The sequence below is a fragment of the Notechis scutatus genome, chromosome 1 (genome assembly GCF_049901735.1).
Source record: "Notechis scutatus isolate UNSWTSFEM ecotype Mainland chromosome 1, rNotScu1.2, whole genome shotgun sequence".
Classification (NCBI taxonomy): Eukaryota; Metazoa; Chordata; class Lepidosauria; order Squamata; family Elapidae; genus Notechis; species Notechis scutatus.
The window spans coordinates 336,069,886-336,085,110 of NC_142009.1; the positions used below are offsets into that span (position 1 = coordinate 336,069,886).

The following is a 15,225-nucleotide window of genomic DNA, read 5'->3' on the forward strand; positions in this document are numbered from 1 at the left end:
ATGTTCGTCTACCAGGAAGACCTGGTTGTGAGCTGGGATCTCTCCGTGGCTCCCTTTTCAAGAGGTTGCGGGCTTTGCATATCCAAACGCAAGCACACACATCGGTCTTTGTTCACGGTGGCTGGTCAAGAACCAGAAGGAGAGAGGAGCACGTGAGGCCACCGATTCTCTTCTTGATGGGTTGGCCCAATATTTCTCTAAGACACGGGGACTTCCAATTCCCAGAATTCCCTAGCCAGCCCTGGGAACTGAATCCTGGGAGTTGAAGTCCGCATATCTTCCACTGGTTAATTGTCCTCGCTGTTAGGAAATTTCTCCTTCATTCCAGGTTGTGTGGTGGCCCGCCAGCGGAGCCGGTGGCAGAGTCGGACAGCGAGGAGGTTGGGGAGGGACATGGGCCAGTCCTGGAGTCTGGGGAAGGCTCGGACAAGGGCTCATGCGTCGGAGGCAGAGATGGGGCCAGGGCCATCCAACAGTTATCAGCTGCCATCAGAGTCGGAGATCAGTGGGGAAGAAGAACAGCTGAAGCCTGTTCCCAGTGTGCGCATGCACAGAGCTGTCAGGAGAAGGGAGCAGCTAAGGAACAAGGGTCGACTCGGAAGTAAAGACACAGGTGGATGGTGAATGGCCCCTCCCATAGGGAATAAAAGAGGAATGAAAGGGGAGTGGGGTTTGCAGGAGACAATCAGTTCATTTGGGTGAAGATCTGTTCCTGCATTCTTGCCAAGCATTGTCTGCTACAGTGTGACGTCTGAAAGATTATCGGCCTGGCAACTCTCCCAGCGTGATAAAGGTCTGTAATTGTGGAATCTCTTGGAAGACTGTCGGCCGGGACTTTGCTGGAGAGGAATTCACTGTAAACTAAATAAAAGGGGTTTTATCGGGACGAGGAGTGGGCTTCGTGCTGTTGGGGAAGCCTAGATCAGAACAGATTGCTTCTCTCTTTGATGAGTTTCCACCCATGGTTTCTTGTCCTGCTTTGGAGAATAGCTTGACTCCCTCTTCTTTGGGGCAACCCCTCAAATATTGGAAGACTGCTATCATGTCTCTCCTAGCCCTTCTTTTCTCCAGACTGGCCAAACCCAAATCATGCAGCCGTTCTTCGTATGTTTTGGTCTCCGGGCCTTTGATCCTCTTAATTGCTCTTTCATTTCCTCTTCTACCATCGCTGGGGGGTTGCTGGACTACAAGTCCCCTCATCCCCGCCTACCAGTGTTCAAGGAGCATGGGGGCTGTGCCAGCTAAGGACTCTGCCCAAATTGTCCTCGCCTGGAAGAAGAAATCATAATGGAGGGGGGAAAAAAAACAACCCAGTTGTTCTGAAGACCCCATTGAGATTTCAAAGCAAGTCCTCAGTTTAACAGCAACTCGTTTAGGGACCATTTGAAGTTACAACAGGATGAAAAATAAGGGACTGTTTTTCACACTGGTGACCGTCGCAACGTCCCCAGGACCACGCGATCCAAATTTCACACGTTTGGCAACCGACTCGTATTTGTGACGGTTGCTGTATCCAGGGAGACAAGCAAAAGTCAGCGGGGGAAGGTGGATTCATTTAATGATGGTGTAATTCACTTAATGACTGCAGTAATTCACTTAACGACCTTGGGGGTGGGGGAAAAGGGTCACAAAAACGGGGCAAAACGTTAACAACTGTCTTGGAAATTTGGGGCTCCATTTTGGTTGTAAGGCGACCCAAATATGCTTTTGATTTGGTTTTTAAAAAGAGCTGTTTGCTTTGTTTTATTATTAATCTTGGTACATTTTGGTCTCAGAGGCTTCCATCGCTGCCGAAAATATCTCACTAATTCTTTTTCTTTCTTGCTCACCAACACAGCTTTGAAGCCAACGATGCCTGAGACATCCCACATCCAAACAAGATCAGGTAATTAAATTTGTATTCTGTCCCAAGCAGGGGTGGGATTCACAATTTTTAACAACCGGTTCTGTGGGCATGGCTTAGGTAGTGGGCATGGCTTGGTGGTCATGTGACCGGGTGGATGTGGCTTGGTGGTCATGTTATTGGCTGGGTGTGGCCAACTCAACATCACTCACATCGAGGCACGCATCTCCTCGCCTGGCCTCTCATGACTGTGGGGATGCTGCAACAGTCGTAAGTGTGAAAAACGGTCATAAGTCGCTTTTTTCAGTGGCATTGTAACTTTGAATGGTCACTCCACACAAGCAAAGTACCAGCAAAGGAGGAAAAAAAAATTCCAGAGACGTTCCTGAGACAGGAAGTCTCGTCCTGCCAAGAATGTAATAAGGGTTAACGGAGAGACAGTTTCTGTAAGCAACACCAGAATGTTTCCTTCCTGCCTTCCTTACAGGATTAGGCCAGTAATTCCTTCTAACAACCGGTTCTCCGAACTGGTTAGAAGGTTAACAACCGGTTCTAGCGAATAGGTGCAAACCGGTAGAATCCCACCCCTGGTCTCAAGTCCAGAATCGACATCTGTGCCGTCAAAGGACAAACGGAGAGTGAGAATTTTTTCCTTCTTTTTTCTAGCTATTTCTGCAGACTCTTTTCATTTTTGGTTTAATATATTGTAAAAATGGGTACATTTCAAATGCCTGGTTGTCCCTTTTAGAAGATCGTTTTCCAAACCAGGCAACTTTAAAGATTACGGGGTCATTCAACAACCACAAAATTGTGGTTGTCAGTTGAGAGTTACCTGCAGCTTGTTGGGACGTTTAACAAAAGCGGTTCGCAGTTTGGGTTGCAATATTGCCGACAGCGACAAAATTCCTTGCTGCTGTCAGGAAGCATCCAAATGAGACGTCCCAGTTTTTCCCCCCAAAAAACCCGGCTTCTGGGATGGCAGGCTAGGGGCGTTCAGAAACGTCTGGTGGGGGACGGCAGCTGTGGTGGTGGTGCCTTCCCCCTGGGGGTGGGGGTGTGGAGGGGGAGGTGGGAGATGCCACTTGGGGACGTTCCCCAAAATGATTCCTGATGCAAACAATGGAGAAGCAGGTGGGGATGAGTCAGAGATGCCGGCGGGGAGGATGAAGGAGGGAGGGAAAATTGGGAGCCACAGAGAAAACGTTCTGTTTGGACCTTCTGGTGGGTTGGTGTGTCTCATCTTTGCTGCGGGAGCCCTCGGAGCATCTTCTGCCCCCCCCTCCACCAATACCCCAACCCCGCAAGGGAGGTTGGGCAGAGAGGGAAGAGCGGGTCCACATTCAGCCAATGAGCTTCGACAGAGGAGGAGAAGATTAGAACCCGGATCTCGCCATCTCCAGCCCGACATCGTCTCCACCGACCAGGTAGCCTTTCATAGTCCTTATCCAGAAGGCGCTAAGGAGACAGCAAGGTGGGGGCTGAGGCGTCGGATCCGGAATTCTCCATCGGAGGTCAAAAAAGTCAAAATGGTAGCCATGACTGTGTCAGGGCTCCAGCATCAGCCCCCATTCAAATCACGAGTCTCTAGCCACATCTCTCCGAGTTCGAAGAAGATTTATTAGGAGCGAACATGCCGGTGCTACCTGGGTGCAGCCGACTCTGAGACGCACCATTCCTTTCCCCCTTGACCCCGGTCTTCCCCCATTCCTTGGATGTATATTCTCCAATGGGACACACACATCCATAGCTAAGAGTCATCAATCATGCTCTCCATCTTGCGCGCCAGAAGCTTCGACCTCCTAGCTATTATGAAGCATTTAAGGAATGCACTGCTTCCCCTCACTCCCTTTCTGCTGGCAACTCGAAAAGACCAGAGACCCTGATTTTTATTGCACGCGGGACACAAATAATAAAAGAGATACAGACTTTGGATGTCCCCTGTCTGGACTTTTTGGACTCCTTTTGGGGGTGTATTCGTGCAATGAGGAAGACTGCCTTTGAATGTGGTGGAAGTTGGGCTTTTAGCCACCTTGCCTTTTTTATTTTTGCTTTTTGGAAAGGCACCTGACTGCAGTGAATGCCATACTTCCACCCGAAATCTCACATTTTGGGGATTGGGCCGAGGGATCCCGTTTCTCTATCTTAAGCATCATTTCACCCTAACAGGGACGCCAGGTGGGGCTATTCTGTGGTGGTATGTGGGAAAGACCTTGGCAGACGGGTGAAAAGACACTACGAGGGAATGATCAGATAAGGGACAGCAGAGCCCTCAGCTAGATAATGGACAAGGTAAGAGACTCAAACGATACCTTCCCCCTTGTTTCCCAAGCTGTAAAATGGAGGTGGGTGGGTGTAGAACAGATGGTGCCTAGGGCAGTGGTTGCCAACCAGTGGGGCATTGACCACTGGTGGTCCGTGAGAAAATTGTGGTGGTCTGCAGAGAAATGTCACCTCCAAAGCAATTAATCCAGGCTGTGCGGGAAAACAAGGCTGCACTGCCGCATGGCCCGCAGGAACACAAGGCTTGCGTCGCTCGCATTGTGAACAACATGAGGTAGTGAGGGGAGGAGGGGGGGACTTGCCCCACTCACCCCATACACCTGGCCTGGCCACTGGGCTGCTTCTTTCTGCTTCTTCCTTCTTCTGCTTTCGGCTGCACGCAAGGAAAGCAGCAGAAGTCTTTCTTTCTCTCCCCCAAACTCCGCCAGAAATGAGTCTTTGGGACCCTGCAAGGCCTCCTGCTCCAAGAGGCTGCGCCGGTACGACAGGTCTCACAAAGATTCATTTCTGGCGGAGTTTGGGGAGAGCAAGAAAGACTTCTGCTGCTTCTGCTGCTTTCCTTGCATGAAGCCAAAAGTCTCTCTCTCTCTCTCCCCGAGAACGGAGCTGGAGATGGTGTCCTACGATCCCAAATAAAGAACGATCGATTGGTAGGAAAACGGGGTAGGGAATTTCCCTGCAGAAATTTTTTGGGGGGATTTTCCCAGGGTCTCCGGTCCGTGGGATTTAAAATGATGAGTTTGGTGGTCTCTGAGGTTCAAAAGTTTGGCGACCCCTGGCCTAGGGGAACAGTCAGATAAGCGAAGGCCTAGTCCAAAGGTAGATAATGGGTGGGAAAAGAGATTCAGAAGAGACCCTCCCTAGTTTCTCGGGGCATAAAGTGGGGGGTCGGGAGAGAAGATGCCTAGGGGAACAGTCAGATAAGAGAGGGCGTAGGCCAAAGCTGCATAAGAGGGAAAGAGAGGCCATCATAAGAGAGCTGGAAGGGACGTTGGAGGTCTTCTAGTCCAACCCACTGTTCAAGCAGGAGACCCTAAACCAGTGGTCCCCAACCACCAGGCCCCAGACCGGTACCGGTCCATGGATCATTTTTTACCGGGCCGCAAAGAAGTGGTCGCCGCCATCTTGTTTCGACAGCGCTTGAGAAAGTGCTTCCGGGCGAGCTTGTCGGTCGTCAGTTGGAAAGCGGCGTTTGGGTGCTGAAGGAATCCTCGCGCCTTAGTTTTGTCGAGGGGGGGCAGCTTCGAACGAAGAGCCGTCCCGATGGCAGTGGAGTCTCGCGTTAGGAGGAGATTAAGAAAGAGCCCGAAAAGCCCATCGACAAAGGTACAAAGGAGGAGTTGAAGGTGGCAGGGAGAAGCGGGGGACGGCTGGCTGGCCGGTTGCTTGGCTCGCCTTGCCTTGGTCGTGCGTGCTGATGCCGGTACCGGTCCGTGGATCATTTTGTGATGCCGGTACCGGGCCGTGGGACAAAAAAGGTTGGGGGCCACTGCCCTAAACTATTTCAGACAAATGGATGTCCAGCCTCTTCTTAAAGATTTCCAACGACGGAGCATCCGCAACTTCTGGAGGGAAGCTGTTCCACTGGTTAATTGTCCTCACAGTTAGGAAGTTTCTCCTAAATTCCAGATGGCTTCTCTCCTTGATAAGTTTCCATCCTTTGCTTCTTGTCCTGCCTTTGGGTGCTTTGGATGATAATTTGACCCCCTCTTCTTTGTGGCAGCCCCTCAAATACTGGAAGACTGCTTTCATGTCACCCCTAATTCTTCTTTTCTCTAGACTTAGCCGTACCCAAACCCCACAACTGTTCTTCGTATGTTTCAGCCTTCAAGCCTTGAATCCTCTTAGTTGCTCTTCTCTGCATTTTTTTCTTCTAAAGTCTCAACATCTTTTTTTGTAACGTGATGACCAAAACTGGACGCAGTTATTCCAGGTGTGGCCTTACTAAGGCTTTATAAAGCGGTGCTAATATACTTCATGTGATTTTGATTCTGTGCCGCTGCTTATACAACCCAGGACTATTTGAAGACGGGTCACTCCCTAGTAGAGGGATGTAGAGGAGACAGGGAAAGAAATTCTGCTTAGGGAATGGTCAGATCAAAGATAGCTAGTGGTGGGTTTGCTAACTTTTTGTGCACCGCTGCCTGGCCCCGCCCCTTTCCTCCCAGTCACTCCTCGCCTGGCCTGAGAAGATAAGGTGTGATGTCCAGGAGCGTGGCACAAAGGCAACACAACAGTCAAATAAGCAAGAAGTGTTCCTTTAGTACCTCCCACTTTGCCCCCAATGTCCAGGTTATTTTCAGCTGGAGAAAAAAATTCTCCCAAGAACAGTCTTTAAGTGGAGGAAATTCAGTCCGAAAAACGACGTACATACAAACTGTGTAACTAAAAAATCCACACAAACCCCACTGCAGCCATTAACTGGACAGGGCAGGAGAAGGAATTGCAGACTTCAAAGGTCAACAAAACACACACACAGTTGGGAAGACGCCAGGAACCCAGATAAGCCTTGACAACAAAAGATAACTCACAATTTGCTTCCAACAAGTTGCTGTGAGCAAACTCCCTTTTTAAACACTGTGTTCCCAAGCTGCAGCAAATGAAGGGAATCAGGGCCCTTTCCTCCCCCATAAGCCAGGCAACTCACGTTGCTTCCTTCTCCGTTCCTCCCTGCGTGCCCTAGGATGAAGTGGAGGGTGGGCCTGGGTCTTCCTCTGAATTCCTCTCCCTTGTTCTACCTCTGCCCAACCGGACTGTGCCCTTCCCCAGTTTCTTCCACAGCCAATGGAGCCACACACCCACTCCCTGTCAGCTGCTCGGCCTCCCCCTCCGAATCAGATTCCGACAGGGGCATGACATAAGGGCAATGGCAGGAGAGGGAGATTCACTCCAGGTAGGGGTGAAAATCTCCACTGTAGAGGGTACACTTCTTGTACCACCCTCTACGGTGAAGATTTCAAGTCTCCTGCGCTGCCCCCACCTTGGCATGAGTGATGTGGAGTTGGCCACGCCCACTCAGTCATATGACCCCCCCCTCCCAGCCACACCTACCTAGCTGGTCATTAGGAAGAACCAGTTGAATCCCACCAGGGGAGATAGCCCAACCCTCTGCCGCATAACGGGTGGAGACAGAGAGTCAGAAGGGACTCTTGAGATGTAAAGGAGATGACAGGGGACGCGGTGGCTCAGTGGCTAAGACGCTGAGCTGGTCGATCAGAAAGGTCGGCAGTTCGGCAGTTCGAATCCCTAGAGCCGCCTAACGGAGTGATCTCCCGTTCCTGGTCCCATCTTCTGCCAACCTAGCCGTTCGAAAGCATGTAAAAAATTGCAAGTAGAAAAATAGGGACCACCTTTGGTGGGAAGGTAACAGCGTTCCTTGTGTCTTCGGCGTTTTAGTCAGGCTGGCCACATGACCATGGAGACGTCTTCGGACCGCGCCGGCTCTTCTTCGGCTTTGTAACGGAGATGAGCACCGCTCCCTAGAGCCAGAAACGACTCGCACGTATGCGCGAGGGGAAGCTTTACCTTTACCTTAAAGGAGATGGCAGGAGATGTGGACTTCCAGCCTTGCAAAACTCTGCCAACGGTAGCTTTACAATCAAGTGATCCCCGTCTGGTTTTCCTGACGATGTTGCCCCATTGTAGCTGTCAAAACAGCTACAACAGGGAGGACGAGGGGGGGTCAAGCTATTCTCTAAAGCACCCGAAGGCCAGACAAGGAGTAATGGATGTTAACTGATCCAGGAGAGATTCAACCTGGAAAAAAAGGAGGAATTTTCTGACAGGGAGAACGATCCACCCATGGAACAGAAGTTGCCCTCGGAAGTTGTGGGAGCGCCATCACTTGAGACTTTCAAGAAGAGACTGGACTGCCATTTGTCAGAAATGGTGTAGGGTCCACTGCTTGGGTGGAGGGTTGGACTAGATGACCTACAAGGCCCCTTCCAACTCTGATTATCTGTTAAATCTGTTAAGGCGGATCCTTCTTCCTTCCCCGAAATCCGAATTGCAGCATGCTAAACCATCTCCTCCCTTCTTCCCCCCTCGTTTTATATTTAAACCAAAGACAAAAGGGAAGAAAAAAAATCTTAAAATTGGCCGCCCCGTCCTCCAAGGGAAAGGAAAAACGCTGCAGTCCTGCTCATTTATTTCTCTCTGAAATCTTCTCTTCGATACCACATCCCACCACCCACCCCCCCAACCCCGCCCGCGTTTTCCCCCCTTGAAATGCGGTGGCCTGAAATTGAAATTGTGCTGTGTGTGGAGGATTTATATAATGCCATTATGATCCTTGCACCAGATTTATGTAACAGCCTTATAACCAACCTGACATGGCGGCTCATTGTATTAGTCCCCTTTGAACATACCTAATTTATCTGAGACGGGAACTTGCTTAACGGCGGAAGGAAAAAAAGAGGAAAAAAAAAAAGGACTTCGGAAGACAAATAATCCAGCCGGAATTCAAATCCTGCTTAACGGGAAGAAGAAACCGAGTCAAGCGAAGGATCAGGGTGGAGGTATGGGAGACGGTGAGCCTTCTGCGGCCTAAGGAGAGGTTGTGGCAGGGGGGCTTCTAGTCCTCATCGGTTTAAACACAAGAGATAATCAATAGGGATGACAATCCAGTACGTTCAGTCCAACCACCTGAAAAGCATCCTAACTGGGGAATTCTGGGAGCTGAAATCATATGCTTTAAAGCTTGCCAGCTGGGGAATTCTGGGGGTTGAAGTCCAATTGTCTTAAAGGATGATGGCTGGGGAATTCTGGGAGTTGAAGTCCAATTGTTTAAAGGATGATGGCTCGGGAATTCTGGGAGTTGAAGTCCAATTGTCTTAAAGGATGATGGCTGGGGAATTCTGGGAGTTGGTCCAATTGTCTTAAAGGATGATGGCTGGGGAATTCTGGGAGTTGAAGTCCAATTGTCTTAAAGGATGATGGCTGGGGAATTCTTTGACTGGTCCAATTATCTTAAAGGATGATGGCTGGGGAATTCTGGGAGTTGAAGTCCAATTCGCTTAAAGGATGATGGCTGGGGAATTCTGGGATTGAAGTCCAATTGTCTTAAAGGATGATGGCTGGGGAATTCTGGGAGTTGAAGTCCAATTGTCTTAAAGGATGATGTCTGGGGAATTCTGGGAGTTGAAGTCCAATTATCTTAAAGGATGATGGCTGGGGAATTCTGGAAGTCCAATTGTCTTAAAGGATGATGGCTGGGGAATTCTGGGGTTGAAGTCCAATTGTCTTAAAGGATGATGGCTGGGGAATTCTGGGAGTTGAAGTCCAATTGTCTTAAAGGATGATGGCTGGGGAATTCTGGGAGTTGAAGTCCAATTGTCTTAAAGGATGATGGCTGGGGAATTCTGGGAGTTGGTCCAATTGTCTTAAAGAATGATGGCTGGGGAATTCTGGGAGTTGAAGTCCAATTGTTTAAAGTATGATGGCTGGGGAATTCTGGGAGTTGAAGTCCAATTGTCTTAAAGAATGATGGCTGGGGAATTCTGGGAGTTGAAGTCCAATTGTTTAAAGGATGATGGCTGGGGAATTCTGGGAGTTGAAGTCCAATTCTCTTAAAAATGATGGCTGGGGAATTCTGGGAGTTGGTCCAATTGTCTTAAAGGATGATGGCTGGGGAATTCTGGGAGCTGAAATCACATGCTTTAAAGCTTGCCAGCTGGGGAATTCTGGGGTTGAAGTCCAATTGTCTCTAAAGGATGATGGCTGGGGAATTCTGGGAGTTGAAGTCCAATTGTTTAAAGGATGATGGCTCGGGAATTCTGGAAGTTGAAGTCCAATTGTCTTAAAGGATGATGGCTGGGGAATTCTGGGAGTTGAAGCCCAATTGTCCTAAAGGATGATGGCTGGGGAATTCTGGGAGTTGCAGTCCAATTGTCTTAAAGGATGATGGCTGGGGAATTCTGGGAGTTGGTCCAATTGTCTTAAAGGATGATGGCTGGGGAATTCTGGGAGTTGAAGTCCAATTCGTCTTAAAGGATGATGGCTGGGGAATTCTGGGAGTTGAAGTCCAATTGTCTTAAAGGATGATGGCTGGGGAATTCTGGGAGTTGAAGTCCAGTTGTTTAAAGGATGATGGCTGGGGAATTCTGCGAGTTGAAGTCCAATTGTCTTAAAGGATGATGGCTGGGGAATTCTTCGACTGGTCCAATTGTCTTAAAGGATGATGGCTGGGGAATTCTGGGAGTTGAAGTCCAATTGTCTTAAAGGATGATGTCTGGGGAATTCTGGGAGTTGGTCCAATTGTCTTAAAGAATGATGGCTGGGGAATTCTGGGAGTTGAAGTCCAATTCGCTTAAAGGATGATGGCTGGGGAATTCTTTGACTGGTCCAATTATCTTAAAGGATGATGGCTGGTTCTGGGAGTTGAAGTCAATTGCTTAAGGATGATGGCTGGGGAATTCTTTGACTGGTCCAATTATCTTAAAGGATGATGGCTGGGGAATTCTGGGAGTTGAAGTCCAATTGCCTTAAAACATGCCGGCTGGGGAATTCTGGGAGTTGAAGTCCACCCATCTTAAAGGAATTCTGTGGCACTAAAGATTTTCTATGTAAGAATCAGTTACCAATCAATAGAACTCATAACAGCCTACTAACATGGGAATCACTCCCAGGTTTCCCACTGTTGCTGAGAACTATGGAAGTTGTAGTCCCACGACATCCATGTGTTGTTAGAATAAAGAGGGTTGTTCTAGGCACCAACAGACAAGTTACCAGTGAAATCTACCTACTCTGACCAAGGCTTCCCGAGACCGTAATTAAGCACATGCTTAGTTAAAACAACTCTTGTTTTAATTCAACGCTGGGAATTATGTTCATTCCCAGCCCATAATGAGTCCCAAACAGTCCCTCGAGATAAGTACCCACCTTTCTCTCCTTTGAATTATTGTCAACAACAAAAGTGCCAAATGAACTATAAAAAACACAACTGAAGTACAAAGTCCACACAAAGCTTCAAGGATTAATCCGAACAGAACAAATGACGCTGCTTCCTGCAAAGGTTTCGTCACCTTTGCCTGTCCTTTATACCTCAGGGGAGGGGCAATCACCTCCAAACCTTACTCCTGAGTCATCCCTTTTGTCTTGCCTTCTAGCAGCTCTGTGCACATGCGCAATGGGAACGGGCTCCCCTTGTTCTTCTACCTCGCTGCTTCCAGATTCCGGAGGCTCCAGAGGCAGCACCCCACTCCCTGATGATCCTGGCCCCATCTTTGCATTGGACGCAGGACCCTCGTCCGAGTCCTCCCCAGACTGGTCCCTGTTTTTCCCCACTGTCTGAGTTCACTGCCATCTGCACCAGCTGCCGGCGAACCACAACACTACCATCAAACTCTTGCAAACAAAGGAGAAAAGTCAGATAGCTTTCCATCATGGACACTCCATTCCCTGCTCCTCTCTTTTCCACTATCGCGAACTCCCACAATCCCCCTTCACCGAGTTGCTGGGTGTGAACTACCCTGCAGAGAGTTTTTTCCCCAACCGGATGGAGAAGACTTTCAGATTTCCAACTGCAACTCGTACCAGAAATTCTGTTGGTAAGGAAGTGAGTCACCCCTGACAATTTTTTGCCGCAGCTGTTCGGCAAACCCCTGTGGTCATTAAGTGAATCGTGCGGTTGTTGAGAGAATCCAACTTTCCCCCCATGGACTTTGCTAGTCCAGCCGAGAAGGTCGCAAATGGGGATCCCTCTTTCAAGAAAAGATTGGACTGCCATCTGTCAGAAATGGTGTAGGGTCTCCCGCTTGGGCTAGATGAACTACAAGGTCCCTTCCAACTCTGATTATCTGTTATCTGACCCTGAGATGCCACAAATTTCGAATGTATGTATGTATGTATGTATGGCCTTTGGCTTTGTTCGGGTATTTTCCCACGTCATTGTAGTTGTTCTTTTAAAGTTGTAGCAACATTTCAGCAGAATCTCATCTGCCATCAACAGGCTTCTGTATTATGTTCGTCTGTGAGTCAGACTCTTACAGTTGTTTCAGTTTTAAATTTGGGGCTAGCCTACTGCTGTGCCAGAATGGGTTTTTTTTTTCATCCTGATTGGTTGGGAGTCTTGGTCTGTGTTTATTGGTCTTGGAGTTTGATGTGTTCTGCTGTTCAGCAGACGAACGCAATACAGAAGCCTGATGATGGCAGATGAGATTCTGCCAAACGTTGCTACAACTTTAAAAGCACAACTACAATGACGTGGGAAAATACCCAACAAAGCTGAATACCATACATGTAAGTACCCACGAAAACTTAAGAAAACAAATATATACATACATACATACATACATACATACATACATACATACATACACACACATATATTCCCCCCTCAAGAAATGACCCAGATTTTGCAAGGCTGTCAGAAATTTTCTTCGTTCAATCCTGGTGCACTTCGTTTCCGATTTTCAATCCGTTTCCCTCCCTCACCCCGGTTTCACTTTGGGGTTTTTGAAGGACTCTCAACTGTGGGATGCGCTCACGGATGGACTGCTGGGGGTTCACAGGAAAGGAAAGGAAGAAGGGAAGGGAAATGAAGGGAGTGAATAGATGAAGAAGGGAAGGGAGGGGAGGAAGGAAGGAAATGGTTGAAGAAGGAAAAGGAAGGAAGGAAGTTGAATGCCAGAGCGGCTCCTTAAGATATACTGCCGAGGCTTAATATATCTATTTCATTTCCCACCCACCCCCTCTAGAAGTGACGAAGTTATCTGGTTGGGTCATGAAACATCTGCAAGCAAAAAACCAAGCTTAGAGACCACCAAGGACTCCACAGTCGTCCTCCTCTTCTTCCTCTTCTTCCTCCTCCTTTTTCTCCTCCTCCTTTTCCTCCTCCTCCTCTCCTCCTCAAATCCCACTCCTTGCTGGCTCTGATGATTTTCCCTAGCTGGGTCACCAAACGTCCACAAAAAAAACCCCACCAAGCTCAGAGACCACCCAGGACCCCAGTTTTAACCGCTTGATCCATCAGTGGGGATCCTTCCTGCATGTCTTTCCCTGCCCCGTAACCCACTAGGGGCAGCACCTGCCTCTCTTCCCCAATGTTTTTTTTCTTTTTTAAAGTCCCATTTCCTCCCCTCGTCCCCCAAGGTCCTCTGCGCATTCCTTTCTACGGAATATCCCCAATTTGAATTCTGAACGTCCCCGAGGAGCAGCCGTCCATTGCTCTGCTCGCTTGGGCTTCTGGGAATTGTAGTCCAAGCACTGAAGAACCAGGAGGGGAAAAAAAAGCAGACTGGAGAGATAATTCAGGACTGGGCTGCTGGGGGTTTGTGGGGGTTGGGGAGAGCCCCTCAGCTAAGATTCTGTGCAGTTTGGAGACCCCCCAAATCCCACTCCTGGCTGGCCCCACCCACCCCTCCCCTCCCCTCCCCGGAGTCCCCATGTAGCCCATGCATGGAGGCTCAGGGAAGGCAAAAGACAGCCACCCCAGAAGTTCAGAAATGGGCCTATTTACAGCTTCCAGAGAGCCTCCGGAGCCCCGGGAGGCCGTTTTCACCCTCATGGAGGCCTGAGGAAAGCCGCCGGAGCCCGGGGAGGACAACCCCGCCCCACTGGTGCAGGAGGCCAACTAGGCCACGCCCACCCAGTAACCGGGCCGAGAACCCCTTGCTAAATTTTTTGAGGCCCACCCGTTTTCAACTGCCGTGGAACAGAAGGCGGGAAGACAGACAGAGAGGACTCAGATTTCGGGGGGGGATGTTTTTTTCCCAGCCCCCTTTGTTCCATTGGAACATTTTTTTTCTTCCTCACCCCCAAAAAAGGTGACAATGAGCATGAAATCATGGATCGCAGGCCGATGAGACGGCTGCTATTTTGAGCCGCTAAAAGTAAAAATAAGAGCCAAATGAATCAGCCATCGCAACACCAGCTTTATTGTTTCTTCGTTGGTGACACCCCATTTTTCGCTCCTTCGCCCCCCCCCCCAGCCCCCATATCTCACTCAAGAAACAGGCCTGAAGGGAAATAGAAGTGGGGGTGAACTTCAGAAGGACAATGGGCATTGCCTTAATTGTAGATAGATAGATAGATAGATAGATAGATAGAGAGAGATAGAGAGAGAGAGAGAGAGAGAGAGAGAGAGAGAGAGAGATAGATGGATAGATAGATAGAGAAGGTAGATATATAAGATAGATAAGGTAGATAGATAAGATAGATAGATTAGATAGATAGATAGATAGATAGATAGATAGATAGATAGATAGATAGATAGATAGATAGATAGATAGATAGATAAGATAGATAGAGAAGGTAGACAGATATATAAGATAGATAAGGTAGATAGATAGATAGATAGATTAGATAGATAGATAGATAGATAGATAGATAGATAGATAGATAGATAGGTAGATGATAGATAGATAATAGAGAAGATAGATAGATAGATAGATATATAATAGATAGATGAGATAGATAAAGATAGATAATCGATAGATAGATAGATAGATGATAGATAGATAGATTAGATAGATTAGATAGATAAAATAGATAAGATAGATAAGAGATGATGATAGATAGATAGATAGATAGATAAGATAGATAGATAGATAGATAGATAGAGATAGATAGATAGATAGATAGATAAGATAGATAGAGAAGGTAGACAGATATATAAGATAGGGATAAAGAAGATAGGACAGATAGATAGATAGGCAGATAGCAGGATAGGCAGAAAGAAGATAGAAAGGTGATAGAAGATAGATAGAAATAGATAGAAAGGAAAAGGAGAAGGGAAGGGAGAGGGAGGGAAAGAAAAAAGGAAGTAAGGAAAGGGATGAAGAAGGAAAAAAAGGAAGTAAGGAAAGGGATGAAGAAGGAAAGGGATGGAATGGAATAGAAAGGAAACAAATGGATGAAAAAAGCAAGGGAGAGAGGAAGTAAGTAAGTAAGTAAGTTCAATGCCACATTACTCCCTAAGACGCACTGCCAAGGCTTAATATATCTATTTCATTTCCCCCCTCCTCCTCCAGAACTGATGAGGTTATCTAGTTGGGCCATGAAACATCTGCAAGCAAACAACCAGGCTTAGAGACCACCAAGGACTATAGAATCCTCCTCCTCCTCCTCTCCTCCTCCTCCTGAGCCTGGGAGGGCAAAAACAC

The 15,225-nt window shown here is 48.1% G+C and overlaps 2 protein-coding genes across 2 annotated transcripts in view; one reads left to right on the forward strand and one right to left on the reverse strand.

The window, feature by feature from the left end:
* SEMA6B (semaphorin 6B) overlaps positions 1–15,225 on the reverse strand; it is a 213,478-nt gene that overhangs the window by 90,175 nt on the left and 108,078 nt on the right. The window lies entirely within an intron of this gene.
* Positions 1–15,225, forward strand: part of LOC148133569 (uncharacterized) — a 27,902-nt gene continuing 12,677 nt past the window's right edge. The window contains exon 1 of the mRNA XM_087965108.1: positions 1–152. Coding sequence (XP_087821234.1) covers positions 1–152 — 152 coding nt within the window. The remainder of the gene's footprint in view (positions 153–15,225) is intronic.